This window comes from Ochotona curzoniae, unplaced genomic scaffold, assembly GCF_017591425.1.
Source record: "Ochotona curzoniae isolate NIBS_2020 unplaced genomic scaffold, NIBS_Ocur_1.0 contig_2404, whole genome shotgun sequence".
Classification (NCBI taxonomy): Eukaryota; Metazoa; Chordata; class Mammalia; order Lagomorpha; family Ochotonidae; genus Ochotona; species Ochotona curzoniae.
The window spans coordinates 2,349,310-2,371,458 of NW_024465451.1; the positions used below are offsets into that span (position 1 = coordinate 2,349,310).

Here is a 22,149-nt window from a genome sequence, read left to right on the forward strand (position 1 = left end):
CAGAGGACCAGAGCCCAGGCTAGCCCATGAGGTAGAGGCTAGCCCATGTCTGGCTATCCTGCTGTGCGACAGTGAGCAAACCATGGCCTCTCTCAGAGCTTCAGGGGTGCCTCTATGCATCAGAGGGGACCCCATCCAGCAAGACCCAGAGACCCCACTTGTTTTGAACCTGGCACTCCGTAGGGCCCTCAACCAGGGGCTCTTTCTTCCTTCTGTGCCTCTTTGTGGATGGGCCTGAGATGATCTCCGTCAAATCCTCCAGAGCTTCCAGCTTGGTTATCGCCTGGCCTCCTGTCGGGCGGTGGCTGATAGCACCCAGGAGATGGACCACTGGCCCAGATCCGAGCTGCAGGAGAGATGAGCCCTTCAGACTGAGCCCTTCCCCTTCAACCTCCTCACCCCGCTCTGGGCTGCAGGCACCACCAGGACAAGGGGACAGGCCTGACACACAGTGGGGATGAGCAGAGCTGTCTGTCTGCTGCCCACGCTTTTGCATTCTTCTCCAATCCCAGCCACAGCCAGAGGCAACTGGAAACCCCCAAGTAGCAGCCCTTCCTCAACCTCCTGACGGGGGATGCCCCCACATCACAGCTCTTCTGGAGATAATGGGCTCACTCGGTGCCCCTCCCCTGAAGCAGCCACTACTCCATAATGCTCTATAAGGCTCCCTCTGACTTCCTGGAGAGAAATTCCTTCATGATTGCAAGGCCTCGGGCCAGCATTTTGGTCTTCTCCTGAGCTACAGGGTCTACCCAACTCCCATTTTTTTCGCTATGGCTGCCAGGGAGCTTGAAGTGCAGGCAGAGCCTTCCAAGACTGACAGAGGGGGAGGAATTGTAGCAAGATTGTCCCTCCCCCTTCCCGGCTTCTTGCTTCCTTCCAACCTTTACCCCACTCCAAGTGTGTGGTGACTCTTTTATTTACTGTAAACCACAGGGAACAGTTTAGAAGGTAGGTTCTGGAATGAAGCATCTTGGTCCTAAGGTTGAGCAGGGAGGTAGACTAGAAGTCTGGGTTTCAGCATCACGGGGGAGCTGGGACCAGGGGATGCCCTGCAACCCAACGGGTCGGGGCACCAAGGCAGCTCCATGGTGTGGGATTCCTTCCTCCCCATCTCACCCAAGGAGGGGGACAAAAAGGGGCAATAAGCAAAGGCGCAAACCTACTAGGTAACATACAAGCTTCACCCCTTGGGGCCTTTCTTCTTTGTCCTTGGAGAGAAAGAGGACCTGAGATTAGGATCAGTTCCTCCACCTCCCTCAGCACACACAGAAGTCAAACTTCCTGTGAGGGACAGTGATGGGTGCTCACTGGCATTTCACGCGCAGAAGTTGGGGCAGAGCCAACATCCATAAAGAGAGATGGCTAGCAAACGGTGACAGCGCTCAGGACACCTTGTGTGAGATCACTCCAAAGGGTAAAGGAATCAGGATAAAAATGGCCAGTCCCAGGGGCTTCCACACATCACACATCATCTGGTCAAGGCCTCACTACAACCATACCCAATTCCAGGTGAGGAAACTGAGGGAGCCTTGCACGGTCCCACGGCTGGGAACCTGCAGAGCTGACAGCATCAGAACCTACTTCTGTGGACCTCAAAGGCCAGGCCCTTGACGGCTAGGCGGTGTGGGGACTCAGGAAGACCCATGTTTCATGGCGTATCATTGGGAGAAGAGGAGAAAAAAAATAGGTTAGGAAGCGGGGTGTGTTGCATAAGCCCATTTATGTAAATACATATTTGTAGATGTATGATGGAGACTCCCTCTGGGGAATGACATTCCAGGGGAACTTGCACTTTTCTGCTTGTAGACACATGGGTATTTGTTCTTCAAAATGAGCATGTATTTCTTTCATAATGAGGAACATATCTTTTTTTTATTAAAAAGCGAGTTCAGAACAATGTGTGTAGTGTGTTCCCATTTGTGTGACAGAGAAAATGAATTTTTAAATTTGCGTTTGCTTGAATGCACATGAAATATGTTAGGGAGGAGCTGTACGGACCTAAACACCCACCCTAGGGCAGGGAGGGACTGGGTGCTAAAAAGGACACCTTCCCTTTTGCGTGCATATTTATGAACCAGGGGTATGAAGTAAACCAAGGGACTGGTGCCATGTCCCGCTTGAAAGCCCCATCACCTCCCATATCACAGTCCTTGGACCAAGCCCTACTCACCCTCCCGCCCTCCCTGCTTCTTTTTAAACTTTATTTTTCTGTTCATTTATTTATTTGAAAGGCAGAGCAACAGAGAGAGAGAGAACGAGGAGACACCTGATTCGCTTCCCAAATGGCTGCAACAACCAGAACTGGGCAGGACTGAAGTCAAGTGCTTGGAACTCTATCCAGGCCTCCACTTGGGCCATCTTTCTGCTGCCTTCTCGAGCACATTAACATAGAATTGGGTCAGAAATGGAGCAACCCTTACTCAAACCAGAGCTCTGATATGGGAGGCTGGCAATGCGAGAGGTGGCTTAACACACTGCATCACCATGTGTGTTCCTTGACAACCACCCCTGTGGTCTGCTGCTGACTGAGCTTCCTCTTCATGCACATAGGAGATGGCAGATCAGATGGCTCAACAACTGAGCCCCTGACACCCACACGGGACACGGCAGGAGTTACTGGTCCTGGCTTTGGCCTGGTCTAACCTCAGTTGTTGCCACTATTTGGGGAATTAATCAGAAAATGGAAATGTTGCTCTCCCTTTTGCTTTTTCTCTCACTTTCCCTCTGTCATTCTGCTTTCCAAATACATCTTCAAACAGCAGTAAATTGAGGAGCGGGGAGGAAAACTGAACACAGAGGATATTGTGGAGGAGGGGGCAGAAACGTCCCAGTGTACAGCCTTGGGACTGGCCCTGGTCGCAGGGACCCCAGGCTAGGCAGCCAAGACTTCAGTCATTGGACTTGGCAAAGCAGAATCCAAAGCACTCGGTAACACACTTACTAAGCGAAAGGGTCCAGCACACATGTGAAGGGCAAAGGCAATAAAACAGGTAGATGTGCTTGGGAATCAGATACAACTTCTGGAAATTTACAAATACTGGAATAATCAACATGAAAAACTCAAATTGTAGGTTTAATAACATATTAGAGCTTAGACAAGTGAGTGCATCGAAGACAGATTTCGAGAAATTTCGAGATGATTCACAGTACAAGGACAGGGTGGCAAGGACTTATCTGTCAACTCAAGTTCCAGAAGGACGGAGGCCAGAGAATGGGGCAGAGGCAGTATCTGAAGAACACACAATTAAGAAATTTTCAGAATTGATCAAAGACAGCAATTCACAGATGTGAAAATCTTGGTGAATTTCCAACAGGATAAATGAAAGGCAACTCACACCTAGCTTCATCAACACTGATGCTAAGGAAATAAGAGAAAACAACAGCTAAGGCTCGGAGCACGGGAAGAGGGCTGCTCCCGCTGGGGACTTTCAGTTTATTCTCACCACAACCCCAGGAGGCAGGCATTGGGACCAGGATTACACTCATGTTACAGAAGAGGAAACTGAGGCACAGTGCAGCATACCAGCTCACACCGTGCCACCTAATCAAACAGCTAGGGACTAAGTACAGGTAAGGTTAATCCAGGGACTACACCAGGGCTCTAGACCACCCCCTGAAAGGGCATCTATCCACCCAGGGACGGCAATTAGACAAACAGCCTTCTCTCCATGGCGATCACGAAAAGTAAAACATGCCAGAGTAATATTTTTGACGTGCTTTTAAAAAGCTGTCCATTGTAGGCTCAAAGTATTTTGTTTTAAATGAGGATGAAATAAAGATATTGTGGAGAAAACAAAGAGTTATTTTTCTTGACAATTTTGCTGTATTCAATAAACAAAAGCACTAAAAGATGAACTTGAGGTAGTAAGAAAGAAAAATTATCTCAGAAAACAGGCGTGAAGAGAAATTCTGAGCAAAGACAATGAGAAACGTGTTGTTCAGTCTAAACAATCTCCACAGGAAACTACGGTAAGAGTATGCAACTTGTACGATTAAGGAAAAACAGACAGGACCCATTCACTGTCTAACAACAGCGCACAAATTGTGTGTGTGATCAGAATTACCCAAATCCTGTATCATCTGCAAAGACAAAGCTTGCAATTACCTTTATATTTTGACAAGCTAGGTATTCTTGTTCAGTTTCTAAGGGAACCGCCCAGAACTACATAAACATATGACTTAGTTATACTATTAACATATAACTATATACATGTTTACTTCAGGCACAGAAAATTTCTGAATTATTAGAGAAACAAAAAGAGGGGTAAAAAATAATCACAAACCAGATAATACGTGGGGAAAAGTAGAGCGATGGAAGAAAATAAATAGTAAACATAAACACAAATAAATCAGAAGTTACAACAAATGTAAACCAACTTCAGATACACACAAAAACAATCAGACCCTTACAACAGAAAATTTAATTATAGGGTATTGGTAATATTCCTTTCTAAAACATAAGATGCAAAAAAGTTTTAAAATAATGAAATGGGAAATATGTAGACAGGCAAATTCCAACCAAAATTAGTCCTGAAGCTATATAAATGTCAAATCAAACAGAAGCTGAAAATAATTACAAGACCTAACCACATACTTTTACTAAACTTGTATCCAATCTAAACTTGTAAGCACCTAAAAACTTGAAAATATCTAAAAAAAAAATTGGTAGAACTACAAGAAAAAAGATCATTGCTGTAAATGCTTATGCATATCTGTGGCTATTGATAAGTCAGGCTGGCAAACTAATCATCAAAAATAGAAAATAATTAATTAAAACACTTAACAAACTTGACCAATTCATAAGCTTGTCTGAATCCAGAAGATTGACTACAATAACCAGAGGATATGTTCTTTCTACATAGATATGAGATTTAAAAATTTATTTGAAAGGCAGAGCAACTGAGAGAGAGGGAGAGACAAAGAGGGAGAGCTCTTTCTTCTGCTGCTTCACTCTCTAAATGGCCACAACAGCCAGCACTGGGTCAAGTCGGAGCCAGGAGCCAGGAACTCCATCCAGGTCTCCCCATGAGTGGCAGGGGCCCAAAGAGTTGGGCTACCTTTCAGTGCTCTCCCACCTGCTGGATGGAAAGCAGAGCAGCCACAATTCAAACCAGGGTGTCAATAAGGAAAGTTGTGTTTGTAAACCACATCTTAACCCACTGTGCCACAACTCCAGTCCTAAACACACGTATTGTTTTCAAACACACATGAAGGACGCATGGAAACTGACCATAGCCTGGACGATACATCAAATAACAACAAACTTCAAAAGACCCCCTTGCTTTAGGTCAGTACTGCCCAACAGGAATAATAAGAATCACAGCATTCGTTTACATTTTCTAGTAGCCATAGCAGAAAAAAGGTAAAAATAACAAATGAAAATAATTCTACATTATTCAATTCAACAGGTCAAAAATATACTCTTTGAACAGGTAATCCATATAAAGTTACTGAGATTGTAACCTGACAGGGAATACTAAGTCTTTGAAACCCAGTGTGTACATTACACTTACAGGACATCTCAGTGTGGACTAACCGAATCCCAAGGTCCAACAGATGCACAGTAGTGAGAGGTCTTCAAAAAGATCACATTCCCAGGGCTGGTGCATTGACTTACCTGGCTAATCCCCCCCTTCAAGTGCCAGCCTCACATATGAGCACCAGTTTGTGTCCCGGCTGCTCCGTTCCCATCCAGCTCTCTGTTTGTTGCCTAGGAAAGCAGTAGAGGGTGGCCCAAAACCTTGAGCCCCTGAAACTATGTGGGAGACCCCAAAGATGCTTTTGGCTCCTGGCTTCGGATTGACACAGCTCCCATTATTGCAGCTATTTGGGGAGTGTACCAGAGGATGAAAGATCTTTCTCTGTAAATCTGCCTTCCCAATAAAAAGAAATGTATAAATAAAAAAAGAAGCAGAAATAAAGAAAACAGTAACACACACACACACACACACAAACTTCTCAAATGCTTGGAAATTAAGGAATGTTTTTTAAATAACACAGAAGTCGAAGAAAATCGTGAGTTATAAAGCAACAGGGAGGGCGCTGTGGTGCAGTGAGTTAAGCTCTGCTGGGCAAGCCAACACGCCATCTCAGAGTGCCGGATGAAGGCAGCAGTGCTGGCTGTACAGGTCAGAGACCGAGACGCAGTGCCAGCCTCCCGGGTTAGCCTGACCCAGTGCTGGCTACTGCGGGCATTCAGGGAGTGAACCAAGGCAACAGAAGATGTCTCCACTATATCACTGCCTATCAGATAAATAAGCTTTTCAAAAAACATAAAATACCGAGACTAAATGATAAAAATGATTTGATTACAGGGGAAAATGTATAAATTAGGCATCCTTTTCAATATGTTATAAAGGAATACATTGAAAGACAGATCTATTGAATGTACAAATACATAAACACAGATGATCGCCAAAACCAGGAACTGGCTCTCTGAAAACAGCAAAACACTGACAGATCTCTGGTCTGGCTGATGAAGAAGAGCAAAGATGCAATGTCTGGAATGAGAGAACAGACGTGAACAAGACAAGAGGACACTGTTCAACACTTCTTCCCAAAACGCCAAGAAATTTGAAAACTCTGAAACAGACACAGAGCTAGAATAATCCAACTTACCAAAATAGACTCAAGGGGGAAAAAATCCAACCCTGTAATCACAGCATAAATGGAATCAACAGAGAAGCAAACATCTTCCCTAAAGAAAACACCAGTTCAGACTGTTCACTGCCAGCCTTTGCATTCCATTTTTTAGCAAAATGTCCCCAAATCATCATTCCGATCTTATTCAGATTTTTACAAACAAAAAGAAAATGTTTCTGCTATTTCTTCTTTCCTTTCCATATTTATTTATTTTATTTGAAATTTATTTCATTTTTATTTGAAAGAAAATGCAGAGACAGAGAAAGGTACAGAGACAGAGATCTTCCACTGGCCCTGTCCCTCACGTGCCGAGCACCCAGAACTCAATGTGAGTCTCAATGGATGCCTAGTAGAGACCTAGTCACTCAAGCCACCACCTCCTAGCTCCCAAGGTGTGCACTAACAGGAAGCTGAGATTGGCAGTACAGCCCGCATTCAAACCCAGACACTCCAACACATGCTGCAGGTGTCCGAAGTGGCATCGTGACAGCTATGTTAAGTGACTGCCACCTGCTAGCCTTCTTTGAGGCTAACACAGTCTGGATGCTAGAGGGGAGAATGAGAGCAAATCAGTTCAGGCCAGTTAACTCATTAGCTGAAACACACAAATCCCAAACAAAATATTGCCAAAAGGAATTACAACAACATAAAAAGGGATCTAATACTTGCAACTTGGGTTTGTTCCAGGAAGGCAAAATTGGTTTAACATGAAAAAGAAATAACTTTCAATGTACTACACTAACGAATGAGAGGGCAATGATTTTCACATTATTTTCTGGGAAAGTGGAGAAAAAATGTTGGATGCAATGCGTGCGCTCAGGACAGGTCATGCATTAGCAATGGCAAGAATGGTCTGAAGATCCCACCGTGAGGCAGTTTCCTTGTGTCAATATCACAGGGTTTGCTCACAACATCACTCCAGGATGTAAGTTCTCTGGGCCCCTACCATGCATACACAGGGGGTCATTGAGAAAAACATCCTTACCAGGCACCGCACTGTAATCAGCAAACCAGGACTAGTCCGGAGCTTCTGACGCCTGACCTAGAGCACCTGTGCAGACCCTGCAAACACCACACTCACTCATGTTTCCTTTACATCACAGAATGAGCAGAGGTTCCCCACTGCCACCACTTCTGTGCCACAGCAGCCATCTTAGCCAGAAGAGCCAGGAAATGGAGGGCAGATGGAAGAATTACCAAGGAGATAACATAGGGCTGGTGTTTGGTGCAACAGTGCATCTTGGGACACCTACATCCTGTATCCCAGTTCCTGAGTTTGAGTAGTGACCCAGCTTCCAACCCAGTTTCCTGTTAACACATCCTGGAAGGCAACAAATGATGGCTCAGGTTCTTGGGTCGCTACCTACCACACACGCGGGGACCTGGATTGAGTTTCTGGCTCCTAGCTTTGGCCTGTTCCAGCCCCAACTGAAGTGAGCAATTAGGGAGTGAACCAATCAATGGGTGGACTCTCTTCTTCTCCGTACCCCATCGTCTTTCCAATAATAACAATGTTTTTTTCAGAAAGTATTGCCAAAAAAAAAAAACCCCACAAGACATATGGAGGGAGAACTTCAAGAGACTTAAAATGCCTATTAAACCACTAAAGTGTGGCTCTTACTTGAATCCCAACTCAGACAGGCTGAGGCCTGTGCAGTGCTATAACACCTTAAGCTGCTGCCTGTGGCACTGGCATCCCATGTAGACAACTGGTTCAAATCTCGGCTGCTCCACTTCCAATCCAGCTCCCTGTTCACGTGCCTGGGAGGGCAACAGAGACTGGTTCAAGTGCTTGGGCCCTTGTACCCACGGGGGAGACCCAGTAGGAGCTCCTGGCTCCTGGTTTCAGACAGACACAGTTCCAGCCATTCTGGCCCACCTGGGAAATGACCCAGTAGATGCACGATCTCTTTCTGTTTCTCCCTCTCTATAATTCCGCCTATCAAATACAATAAGCAAGCCTTTTTACAATAAAGTAACAAACTATAAAACAAATTATTTTTATGAGCATATTGAAAATTTGGACATTGAAACTTGGTGACTGATGGACTTCCCGCTGCCTTTTAGATGAGACGACCCACGGGCCTGAGACTAGGGGTTGTGTGTCTGGGAATTCACTTAGGAGACCACGGTGCCTCTAAGGAAGTGCAAGGGGAAGCACTGGGGGCTCGTGGTGACAAAGCTGCTTTCCTGGACCCACCATCTTACTAGGCTCCTGGGAGCCCCTATCTCAGGCAGGCCACACCTGCCAGCCACGAGACCACACAGTTTCTAAGCTCGTCAGGCCACACACTATTAAGACAACTCTGCTTCAAGTATCTGCTGCAGAAACCTGAGGGTGCCCCAGGGCTACTGCTTAGTCTGGCCAACCCCCGAGGACAGGGCCCTGGCCCCTAGTCACCCCCGGAGAAGAGGCTCTTTGCTTTGAAAACTGCCAGGGAGCTGACAAACGTGGCAGGATCCCATCGTTGCTGACTAACCCTTTGTAATTTTCCACTTCCCTGCATCTCCTGCGTTCCTTCATTCCTCCGGTAAAACACGGGCTCCTTCTGCACAGACCACAGTTGGGCTCGGCTCATGCCCGACGGCCTTCCCTATTGCAATAGTTATTACTGATTAGAATCTGTCCGTAGCACTGGAATCAGTGTCTGGCTTCATTTATTTCTGACAGCAGCTATCTGGTCTCTATCCCAGCAATTCAGCTCTGCCATTGTAACATCTCCTCAGCCTGTGTCAACATACAAAACAAATTACTTGCAAAACTGGCAGAGGTGACCAACTCAAGAACCAGCCTCTGCTTCCAGGTCAGTTTACCTTTATGCCTGTTGGAGATTTTCCATAATATTCCAGATACTAAACACATTATGTAAAACAAGATACAAGTATAACATTTTGGAATAAATCTATGGGGATGATGTCACACTAGAGTGTGTTAAGTTGCTGCCTGCAATGCCAACATCCTTTGTGGGCACTGATTCAAGTGCCAGCTGCTCTACTTTCCATCACGTGCCTGGGAAAGCAGTGGAAGATGGCTCATGTGTGTGAGCCCCTACCACCCTTGTAGGAAATCCAGATGAAGCTCTGGGCTCCTGGCTTCCACCTGGCCCAACCCTGGCTGTTGTAGTCATTTGAGGAGTGAACCGTGGATGGACAATTTCTCCCACTCTTTGTAACTAGACTTGCAAATAAACACATTTTTTTAAAAGGAAACTCTTAAAAAGTGAGAATAAATCTGGAAAGACATTCATGATTATTAGGGCGGACGTGGATATTCAGTTTAGAAGGCGGGACACATCATGTTACAACGCACGGGTTCAAGTCACAGCTCCAGTTCCTCTCTCCAGCTCCCTGTGAAGGCTGACCCTGGAGGCAGCAGTGATGGCTCAAGTAACCGAGTTTGCTGCACCCTCAAGGAGACAGATGTCACACATCCAGTCTTGTTCTGGGACACAGCCGGCACCGTTTTGGGAAACAGTGTTGGGACAACTGAACATCCACACAGAGAAATGACACGGGCTTCTTACTTACATTTTCCAAAACCGAAACAAACAAAAACCTTGGGCAGATTGCAAAACTGAATGTATACACAACACAACCCATGTGAGCACCTTCGGTTCCTTGACATAGGAAAGGACTTCTTTAAAAGCATTTACAAAAACAAGGAGGATACATGAGATCACTGCTAAACTGGGCATTTTGAGTGCAAGGATTCCTGTAGCAGTCTCACTTCTGGGAATCAAGACCAAAGTTTGAACGATGGACAGTTGCTACTCACATGCCGTGTTCTCACCAGGGAAACCGTGTGAACTCTCCATGGGCAGATGAATGAACACAGCACAGGCTAGACAGACCACAGAGTTCATCCTCCAATGGCAACGAGACTCTGACAGATGCATAACACACTGAGCAAAACACACCAGCTACCCGGGCCCTGCAAGCTAGCCTAGTGACTAAAGTCCTTACCTCCAACGTGCCAGGATCCCATATGGGTGCCGGTTCTAATACTGGCTAATACCGCTTCCCATCCAGTTCCCTGTTTGTGGCCTGGGAAAACAGCATGACCCAAAGCCTTGGGACCCTGCACTCGCGTGGGAGACCTGGAAGACCTCTAGGCTCCTGGTTTCAGACTGGCTAAGCTCCAGCCATTGCAGCCACTTAGCGAGTGAACCAGTGGATGGAAGGTCTCTCTTTGTCTCTCTTTCTATTTGCCTTTCCAGTAAAAATAAATAAATCTTTAAAAAAAAAAAAAAAGCAGCTACCAAAGGACAATCACTATGGGACTCCACTTGTATGAGGAGCTTAGAACAGTCCCCTATCCCTGGGACAAAAAAATCTAACAGCAGTATCAAGGGCTGGGAAGGGGGCGGGGGGGCTATTATTTAGTATTCCAGAGTTTCCATTCAGGATGATGGAAAAGTTGTGAAGTTGGACGGTCGCAATTGCCACACAATACTCACTGTCACCAGAACGTGTTGTTTAAAATGATTCGTGCCACCCTAATAAGACCAAGTTTTCTGCTTACCATGACACTACAAGAAAAGCAAAACGACAAGCCACCCTCTGGGACAAGAGATTTGCACAAGACACCGTGGCAGAGCAGTATCCAGAAGACACCAAGAACCCCTAGAAATCCAACACGAAAAGAAAAATAGCAACGAAGATATAACAGGACTGACCAACATACAAAGAGTTTCTCCTTATTATCAAGAAAATAAAACTCAAGGGCCCAGTGTGGTAGCCCAGTGGCTAAAGTTCTCTCCTTGATCATGCTGGGATCCCATATGGGTGCCAGTTCTAATCTCCGCAGCTCCACTTCTCAACCAGCTCCCTGCTTGTGGCTTGGGAAAGCAGTTGAGGACGGCCCAAAGCCTTGGGACCCTGCACCCACATGGGAGACCTGGAAGAGCTCCTGGCTTCGGATCAGCGCAGCTCCAGCTGTTGCAGCCACTTGGGGAGTGAATCATCAGACAGAAGATCTTTCTTTCTTCTCTCCTCTGTGTATATTTGACTTTGCAATTAAAATAAATAAATCTTTAAAAAAAACACAAAAATCAAGACAATATGCAGACATCATAGCATATCTGCACTTTGGCAAAAAGTCAAGTCTGAAAGAATATTTATATACTGTTGGTGGGAGTATAAACTGGCCCAATGACTTCAGAAAACTTAATAGCATTTAAAAAATTTTTTGTTTAAAAATCATTTATTTGAGAGAGTGAGAGACCCAGAGAGATCTTCCATCTGCTGGTTTACTCCCCACAGGACTACAATGACTGGGGTTGGGCCCGGGCCAAGCCAAAGCCAGGGGCACAGGATTCCATCTGGGTCTCCCATGTAAGTGGCAGGGGCTCATGCATCTGTGCCATCCTCAACTGTCTTTCCAGGCATACTAGTAGGAAGCTGGACTGCAGGTGCAGCAGCTGGGCATGAACCAGCACCCACAGGGCATGTCGGCACCACAGGCCAGTTCTGTAGCACTATTTAACTTAAAGACATGTGAGTCCCCCACCCAGCAATCCCATTCACAGATGCTCCCTAGAGACACTCTTAAATGTCCCCCCAAAATACATGTGCAAAACTGTTCATACAGGTACCACATGGAGCAATGAAAAAAAAATATTCTAAATGTCCATGTGAAGTCAACAAACAGAGGCATATTCACAGCTGGGACACTTGCCGCCAACACTCAGGGTCTGTGTGTGCCTCAGTTTCCTCACCAGCAAAGTGGGGAGAAGGCCACGATCTAGCTCATAGTGCTAATGCAGAGATCATGGTTGTTGATCTAGATGCTTACAAAAGTGCCTGGGGTACAGCACGCTCTCTCTGCTAAAGATGCTGTGATGCGGCTTCTGGCCTCCTCGGGACACCTGACCACACAGCAGCTTCTCCACTTTCTTTCAAGCTCCGTTGTCCCACTCCCGGATCAGGACAAGCTGCCCCTTCCTCTGTCTCAGTACCTCTGCCCCTGCGCATGCTCTGCCTGCTGCCTGACACCACTTTCCACTCTCTCTACCCACTGAACACCAACTTCCCAAGCCTGGACCCAGCACAGCAGGGGCGTCCTCCTCCACCTTTCCCTACCTGACTCTGGGCGTCAGTAATCTGCTGGGCTACAGTTTGTCTTTCCATCACCAGGCTCCTCAGCTCCCCCTCCTAGACTGCTGGACCCTGCAGGATCGCCTTCTTTGGTCAGCAGGTTGGATCACAGACTCCGCTACCATACAGGCCAGGATGCAAAGCTTGACTCTACCTTACTAGCTGTGCGCCAGCTGGTGTGTCTCACGGTTCACCAATCCCAGTGATCTTAATCAGGAAAAGGGACTCACTCACACGACTTGGCAATCAGAGATGACACCGGGGAAGCGCCCGCAGCGTGTTCACACTTGAATAAGAAGAGCTGTTCCCAGCCGCCCACCTGACCTCTCCTGCCTCACACCTATGGGTGCCGCGCAGCTGTAGGCAGCCTCCCTCCAGGCCGAGAGTCTGAGTCTGGCCAACCCAGCTGTGTGTCATCCCTATGCCAGCTGTGCTAAGCATACTTGGGGCTGAGCCGCCTTCCTCACGTTCCCTGCTCTTCCATCCACAGAGCAATCCTGGGCTTCCCAGGTCCCTAGGGGGTCAATGGCAGACAAGACAATGGCACCCCATGTCTGCCCACCCCTCTCCAGGCAGAGCACAGCCAGCCCCCTTCCATGAGACGCTGGGCCCAGCAGATGCTCCTTGCTTCAAAGGGGAAGCAGAAAGATGACGGTTCTGATTCAAAGCTGCCCTGGAGTAAGAGGGGCAGAGTCTGACCTTGAAGCCACCTGGCTCCCCTTCCATGGGCCAGGTTACACCAACAAGGCAAGGTGCAAGGGCATAAAGGAGCTGCCGGTCAGCCGAGCACTGTGCCTGTGCTTGCCCACACCCCGCTCACAGCCCCGGCTTCAGCTTCCCATCCGTCCCTGTCACAGCCCAGCCTGGCTCAATTCTTCTCCTGCAGCTGGCACCTGTTGCTATGGCAACGGGTTGTTTGGGAAGCTGTGGGATGATGGGCTGTGCCCGCAGAGTCAAGGCTGGGGCCTGGAGGAGGGAGCAGCCGTGGGCTGCCTCTAGCCAAGCCAGGCGGGGTCCTGGCTCCACTATGGCATTCCAACAATGTTGCCAACCCGGGCAATCCCAAGGCCAGGCGTCAGGCACACACGAACTGCCTGCAGCGGCAGAAGCCGACGCTTGAGGCTGCACATCCCAGGGCTGCTGACACAGGCCAGGACTGTGCCAATCACATGCAGCCTTGCCTGGGAGCAGGCACCGTGTCAAATGCCAGAGTCACATCATCTTGTCTTCGTCACCCGCCCAGGATCCGGACGCTTTCAACACCCACATTTGCAGATAAAGGAATTAGCTGGGGAAAGGTGAAGGCTCTCACCTAGGTCACTCAATCAGTGACAAAGCCAGCCAGGTCTGAGGGCCAATCAGCTGGCCGTGGCTGCCGGGCCGTGCTCACAGTGTGGTTGGGGAATGAAAAAAGGAAGTCCTGGCCCATCCTCTCATCCTGACAGCGCCTGGGGCTGTGAGAAATCCAGCCTCGGACAGCTATGACGCAGGGTTCAGGAACAGCACAAACTGGGCAGCACAGTGTGTACCAACCCGGACAGCCCTGCAAACAAAGGGCCAGTCCCATGGCAACAGGACGCTTGGGAGCTTCTGCTTGCCCAGGGAGCAGAGAGCCGCTTGCTCCCAACAGGGGTCAATGAGGCTGGACGGCCCTGCAAGGGCATTCCTGGGGCTAGTGTGCGGCACAGTGGTCAACATGCTGCCTGGGACCCCTGCAGCTCACACTGGAGTGCCTGGCTCCAGTCCCAGAACCATTCTCCAGTCCAGCTTCCTGCTAGTGCATACCCCGGGAAGTGGCAGGTGACGGGCCAAGTGCTGGGTCTCTGTATCCCTGTGGGAAATCCAGATGGAGTTCCTGGTTCCTGACTTCAGCCTGGCCCAGCCCCAGATGTTGCAGACATCTGGAGGGGAAAATCTAATGGGGACCCTGGATAACATGTTCAAAGGGAAATTTCCTCACTTTGCGCGAGTAAATCTTGCAATCTTTCTAAGTACTAATGATGGAAAGCACAACACTTGCTACATCTGATTCCAGCTGTAGGTGAACAAACATGCAGGTAGGACAAAGCTGGAAGACAGCAGGTGTACCACAAAGCCCACAGGAGCTAGCTCCGAGTGTGGATATTACAGCAGTTTTACTCCATTTTTTTTTTTTAAGATTTGTTTGTTTGTTTGCTTATTGTTTCCATTGGAAAGGCAGATATACAGAGGAGGAGAGAAGGAGAGGAAGATCTTCTGTCTGATGATTCACTCCTTAAGCGGCCACAACAGCCAGGGCTGAGCCGATCCGAAGCCAGGAGCCTCCACTGGTTCTCCCACGCAGGTGCAGGGTCCCAAGGCTTTGGGTCATCCTCAACTGCTTTCCCAGGCCACAAGCAGGGAGCTGATGGGAAGCAGGGCTGCCAGGTTTAGAACTGTGCCCATATGGGATTCCAGCACATGCGAAGCAAGCACTTTAGCCACTAGGCTACTGAGCCAGGTTCTCCTTCTTCATTTTCTATGACAAACATTTATTATTTCTATTTTTTTTTTGTTTTTGCTTGTATTTATTATTTCTAAAAGATCAGTGGGGGTGATGCTATGGCAGTTAAGCTGCCATCGTCAGTGTTGACATCCCATATTAGCACCAGTTCAAGTCCTGGCTGCTTCACTTCCTACCCAGTTACCTGCTAATGAGCCTGAGGAGGTAGGAAAGAATGGTCTAAGTGGGGGCCTGGTACAGCAGCCTAGTAGCTGAAGTCCTCTCCTTGCACATGCTAGCATTCCATACGGGCATCAGTTTGCGTCCCAGCTGTTCCATTTCCCATCCAGCTCGCTGCCTGTGGTCTGGGAAAGCAGATGAGGACGGCCCAAAGTCTTAGGACCCTGCACCTGTGTGGGAGACCCGGAGGAAGCTCCTGGTGCCTGGTTTTGGATCGGCTCAGCTCTGGTCATTGTGGCCACTTGGGGAATGAACCAGTGGACGAAAGACCTTTCTCTGTCTTTCCTTCTCTCTGTAAAACTAAGGCACTCTGTGTGCTCTGGGCTCGATGTGGAGATGAAAGCAAAACACGAAGCACAGAAGAGACAGCCAGACATGTGCTAAAAACTCAACCGCACGACACTGACACACAGCAAACAAGTTGTGTGACCTCATTTCCGCCTTTGGAGTATTGCATCTCAGCTACTAGCACAGGGTGGAGAGGGGGCTTCAAAGATTCATGAAAATGCACATGCTGGAAAAAATAATCACCCATTTCAACTGCTGCACTAAATAACAGAACTTTTTTTTTTTTTTTACCAAGAATACGCAAATTTAACATGAAGCAAGCAATTTACCTGTACCTTCCACGGTGGTAAGCACATTATTTTATACAGTAATTGCACTAAAAACAACTCCATTAACCTGAAATTAGCATGTCCTATTTACAGATGAAGAAACATGGAGAAATGAACAATACCCCAGCATCATTCGGCTAGAAAGTAGACAAAGTCAAAATCTGAACTTGGGACCTTCCAACTCCAAAGGATAAAGAGGAACGGGAATTTAGTACAGCACGTCAGGCGTCCCTTGGACCCCCGTACCCTCTCTCAGTCCCTGGGTTTGAGTGCCAGCTCTGCCTTCCACTCCACCTTCCTGCCTGGCTCAACTCCCACTGTTGTGGCCATATGGGGGGGCGGGGTCAGTCAGCAGATGGAATCTGTCTTTGCTTCTCCATTGCAAATTTTAAAAAACTTTCTTTTCTTTTCTTTTCTTTCTTTTTTTTTTTTTTTTTTTTTTACTAAAAGGATGATGAAATTTCCATAAAACTTAACAGTAATAACCCCTCGCAAGAATTCAGCAAACAGTTTATTTTCTCCTTTCCTACCTTGGGGGCCTCAGTCTGCCCAGCTGATGTTAGGTGGGTATGGGAAGTCATGTTCATTTAAAGCCCATTTGGCTGAAATGCGCAAACACCAAGACAGTGTTGAGAAAGAAGCCTCAGCGCTCCCAGCCCGTGCTCACCCTCAACTCACCCGAGTGGACCAGCTTCCTGTGCCAGATTCCTCTTGCTTGCGCTGGCCGAAGTCAGCTGGCCTTCTGTCCGCATCCTGCTCTTGGGTACCGGGTTCCAGCCCCCTCCTCAGCTTGGATTTTCTCGGCCCCATGAACGGGCCTGAGCAGGCTGTGCTGGCTCCAGGCTCCAGGGGGCAGCTGAGGCTGCCGGGAGGCTCCGCAGAGCGGGCACTTAGGAGAGGAACCAGCTCTCGCCTGAGCCCAGTGCAGGGCACCAATTCAGCGCTGCCCGTCTGCTGCTCCGAGTCCTGGGCAATGACAGGGCCGTGGTCGCCGGCAGCCCCCGCCATGAGCTCAGCTCCTCCTCGCTCCTCTGAAGGCTGTCCTAACTCACCCAAGCCCAGGGCAGAGCTCAGTGGAGGAGCCTGGGTGGCTGGTGGCAGTGCCCTGTCCCCTTCGGCCTCTAGGACACCGGCAGGCCCAGAGAGGCTGCCTGATGGGGTCTGGGCTCCTACAGAGGGTGACTGCTCCCACAAATCAGGTCCTGGGGCACACCCTGCCTGACATCCCCTAGCAGTCCCAGACCTGGACCCCACGTCCTCAGGATAAAAGGGGCTGCAGGTATCTCCCAGGAATGCCAGGTCAGCACCCTGGAGGCAGTGCCCCTCTGACTGGGGACTACTCCCACCGGGGCTGGCATCAAGCTGTAAGAGGCTACCAGCTCCCTCATTCCTCTTGGGACGGGTCCGACCAGTCCTGCAGCTCCTTCTGGCCCTCTTAGGGGCCGGACCCTTTCGAAGGGACTTGTCCCTGCTCAGTGTGGGGGTTCTTCTGTCACACTCTGGAGCCCCCAGCCCTCCACTGCCAGGGTCACTAGCCTTCTCTGCTCCTGCAGACTGCTCCCTGCTCGGCAGGGCTTTCTGGGGAACCGCAGGTTTGCAACAAACACATCGTTCAGCTAAGAAGTCACACAGAGCAACACAGAGCCTCCTGCAGGCCTGGGCCTGCCGCCTGGCGGGCTCTGCAGGCAGCTGCTCGGGGGGCCTGGGGCCAGCTAGGCACTCGGGGCTCTGGCTCCCAGCCACAGGCACGGAGCGCTCCAGGCCAAGCTCTGCAGTGCCACCAGCCTTGGAGCTGGCATTTCCCCGGGTTTTCCCCTTCCAGACCCTCTTCCTGCTGCCAGATCTCAGGGCCCGCCGCAGGTTCCATGCCAGGGACAGCTTCGAGTTGGCCTCTCCAATGTCCTGCTGGGAAAGCCGGCAAGCCCGTACAGGGCTGAGGACAGCGGCCTCCTCTGGGCTGGAGCCCTCTGTCTTCCTGTCCTGGGACATGTCTGCGCCCACAAAGGTCACAAGCTGAGTGCAGGCCCTGGTGGACACAGACAGGAGGGCTGCATCAGCCAGCGCCCAACAAGACGTAGCACCCCAGGGTGAGGGAAGAGGATCCGCCTCCACAACTTCAAGTCCTCTATGGGTCCCCCGGGTGCCCTAAGTGACTTCAGTAACGGTGCGCCTCAGCCCTGCGTGGGCTCACAGCACCCCTTCCCCAACCCAAAGCCCAGCTCTGAGGCACTGGGCGCACAGCACCCACAGCAGCCCCCTGCGGCCTGGCCTCAGGGTGCCACACCTGACTGGCCCTCTCCACAAGCCGCACACCCCCGCAGCCCGCAGGGGCTGCGACCACGTGACGCGCGGGGGCGGCGTCCCCGAGGCTGCGCAGTGGGCGGCTCCCCGCCGCAGGCGTGCCTTCCGCCCCCGGCAGAGGGCGCCCGCGCCTTCCCGGCCGAGGGCTTCTTGGAGGAGGCGCCCAAGGGCAGGCTGACCTGCTGGAGAGGTTCGCGAAGTTCCCGGACGTGCAGAGTTCCCGGAAGTGCCAGGCTCCTGAGTGGATGTCAGCCTTAGAACTACATGTTTTTTTCTTAATGAGTCGTTTTAATATTATTGTCTTCAGTATAATCCATGTAATAGATAATATGTGCGTAGAGCCTACACAAAAGTTGGAAATAAAGTAAAAGATCCCCACTGAGTCCCTAGTCATCCTCCCCCTCATCTCTGGAAATGACTTTTTTTTTGTTTTCTAATCCTGTTTTAGGGTCTTCTGGTGGTTTTGTTTTTTTTGGCTTCCTGGCTGTGGATAACACTTTTATATTACTCACTAATTTTCACAGACTGCAGATGCCCCACTGTGGTGAAGTTCTTACTCCTCCCAGTTTTTCTATTTTTTGTTTGTTTGCTTGTTTGCTTGCTTGTTTTATAATTGTTTTTCAAAAATGCTTTATTATTTTTTTATCAGAAAGATTTACAGAGAGGAGGAGATATAGAGAGAAAAATCTTCTATCCACTGGTTTACTCCCCAAGCGGCTGCAACAGCCAGAGCTGAGCCAATCCGAAGCCAGGAGCCAGGAGCTTCTTTTGAGTCTCCCACACAGGTGCAAGCTGCCAAGGCTTTGGCTCATCCTCTACTGCTTTCCCAGGCCACAAGCAGGGAGCTGGAAGGGAAGTGGAGCAGCTGGGACATGAACTGGTGCCCATATGGATGCCGGCTTTTGCAGGCAGGTGATTAGCTATCTGAGTCATCGCTCTGGCCCCCTATATTGATATTTTCTGATTTTCCCTGATTTCTGTCCTCCCTCCAAGGCATGATCTTCCGCGTCTGGTATGGCCCTTGGTTCTCCCTTGAGTGAAAAGAGCCATTCCCTGAGGTGTCCTCCCCGCACTGCGGCCGGGGAAAGGCAACTGAGTGGCCACGGTGTGTCAGCACCTTGAGTCCTTAAGTTGACAGCTGAGTGACATGGCTTGTATCATGATTATATAAAGATGTGCTGCTGCTGCAGAGTGAAAAGATGCTTTCCGCTCAAGGAACCAGGAACCTACCTGGCTCCACCAAGTGAATCAGCAACACAGAAGTGTCCTGGGGACATCAGCTGGCGAATTGTGAAAGCAACGTGGGTGAGCAGGTTCGCTGGAGTGGGGCATAGGAGGGAGCACCCTGTGTAGATCTTCATGTAAAAGCATTCTGAAAAAAATAATAGTGCATTACTAAATAAATACATAAATAATACAGCAAGTGAGCTTCTGGTGACTGGCTTGAAGTCTGTCACCAACTGGTTGTCAGAGTCCCAAATGAGGCAAGAGCCAAAGTTAGCTGTGATGTCACCATAGCCGTCGTGACTGCGCTGAGATGACCCTCCGCTCGGCGATGTGGTGGTCTTCACGGCAAGGGTTTGACCAAGTCACCTGACTCCCGCTGGCTACACGTGTTCCTCGTGCTAATTCCGTGTCCATCAGCTGTGCTGAGGCACCTGCACCAATCCTTACAGCCAACCTGTGGGGCAAGCACTGTTACCATCCTTACTCTAAATTTCTTTTGAGATTTATTTATGCATTTGAAAGTCAGAGTGACAGACAAGGAGAGAGAGAGAAAATCTTCCATTCTCTAGTTGAGTTCCAGTTGCCTGCAACAGCTGGCTCAAAGCCAGGGACCAGAAACTTTATCTGAGTCTCCTGCATGGATACCAGTGGCTCACGTTACTTGCACCATCTTGCATGGCTTTTGCTAGGTCTCAAGCAGGAAGCTGGAGTGGAGCAGCCAACACTTGAACCAGTGCCCACATGGGATGCCAACAACACAGTCAGTGGCTTTAGCCACTATGTACAGTGCCAGCCCCATCACCCTCATTCTAAAGTACTAAGACCATTAGCGGGGAGCTGGTTTGAAAGAAAAATAGCCTGGACATGAACAGATGCCCATGTGGGATAGAAGCAAAGCAGGTGGCAGTTTTACCCACCATACTGCCACAACAGCCGCAATGTTGATTTTTTTGTTGTTGTTTTGTTTTCCTTTTTGAGTAGTTAGCGAAGATTTCCTTTGGGATACGGCAGAACAGGGCACTTCAAAAAGTTTGCAGAAAAGTAGAATTAAAAGATACTCATTTTGTGGAAACATTTTTGAAATGCATGCATAATTTTTCATTAAACACAGTTCCCGGGACCTTGTGGAGTTCCCTTGTACTGTCAGCTACTGTGAGCATTCCCTGGGAGCTGCCAGGAGGACTGCAGGAGAGGACGCCAAGTGAGACTTCTACATGCCCATGCTGGAGCCCTGCTGGATGGGAAGTGATGCCGCTGAGATAAGAACCAGCACCCATACGGGATCCCGGCATGTACAAGGCGAGGACTTCAACCACTGGGCCATTGTGCCAGGCCCTAGAAAGATATTAAGGTGATTTGAATGTGTATCTGGTGATTTATTTTTCGCTCAATGGTGCTGCTAAATTTCATTCATATTGTTGCATTTACTCTGGCTGCTGTGTCTTATGCCACTGGTTATTTTTCTAGAATTTGTGCCTTTTCTCTTCTCACAGGTTACCTGGATAATTTCCAGGTTTTGGGCTCATAAGAACATTGTAGAATGTTCTGTCTATACAGGAATTTCATTTGCATATGAAACTAAGAGTGCAATGACTGGATGTCTTAGCCTGGCTGTCCCCACCCCACTAAAGCAGAACTTCAGACAGAAATAATTTAGGATACAGATAGTTTAGAAGAGATATCAGGAAGTAGGGGTAAGGCGGGGATGAGACCCAGGTCACCACTGGGGGACTTGAACCCTGAATTGTGGGCCTGAAGAACAGGCAACCACAGCCCTTATCTGCAGGTCCCTGCCCGATCCCCACCCACTGAGAGCTGTCCACAAATGCTAACTTCCCCTTACTCCCAGGCAACACCGGGGCTGTCCCCACCCTTCACCCCAAAGGTACAAAGGAGAACACCTCAGGCAGGAAAAAGAAAGTGCAACTGGTGGCCAAGGGCGCCCTTAGTCCTGGGTGCGGTGCGGTTTCCTGGTGAGCTGGGGGAGGGGACTCTGGCTGCAGAGGCCACTGCCAGATGGGCCAAGTGGCTGTTTGACTTTCCAGATGAATGCCCAACCATGTTTCCAGGTGCCTGTGCCAGCTGCCACTCCCCTTGGCAGGCGACGCAGCCAGCGAGCCCACAGCCTCTGACCGCATGGCCTCATATGGCCTTCCAAGGACCAATTTCCCCCTTCCCCCCACTCCTTTCCTTCTGTCTCGTCGCCCACTTTCCCTCTCCCCTTCTCCCCTACCTACAACACACATGTATTTTTTTTTTTTTTTTGGCCTGTGTTTCAGTTAGGAAGTTGAAAACATCCTGTCTTCCTGAGCATATTTATCTATGGAAAGATAAACTTTTCCATTGCCACAAAAAGGCCTCAAAACTCAGAGTCTTAGCACCCATGGGAGCAGAGAGGAGAGCCGTAGGCTGTTGAGGCGTGGCAGGGAGTGTGAAATCCCAGCGGGATCAGGAGTGGGATGACAGGGATGTGACAGGGAGCACGTGGCCTGGCCTGGCCTGCCCTGCCCACTGGGGCCAGCTTTGCTGCAGCCTGGAAGCATGCCTGGCAAGTGGTTGCAA

General features: G+C 49.3%; 1 protein-coding gene across 1 annotated transcript in view; it reads right to left on the reverse strand.

Moving 5' to 3' along the window:
• The window catches only part of SPOCD1 (SPOC domain containing 1), a 47,797-nt gene extending 29,871 nt beyond the window's left edge, over positions 1–17,926 (reverse strand). Inside the window, exons 1-5 of the mRNA XM_040974037.1 lie at positions 17,884–17,926; positions 17,592–17,828; positions 16,738–17,180; positions 1,167–1,211; positions 170–346 (exon numbers count right to left, since the gene is read on the reverse strand). Of these exons, the coding sequence (XP_040829971.1) occupies positions 170–346; positions 1,167–1,211; positions 16,738–17,180; positions 17,592–17,828; positions 17,884–17,926 (945 nt within the window). The remainder of the gene's footprint in view (positions 1–169; positions 347–1,166; positions 1,212–16,737; positions 17,181–17,591; positions 17,829–17,883) is intronic.
• Between the last annotated feature and the right edge of the window lie 4,223 nt (positions 17,927–22,149).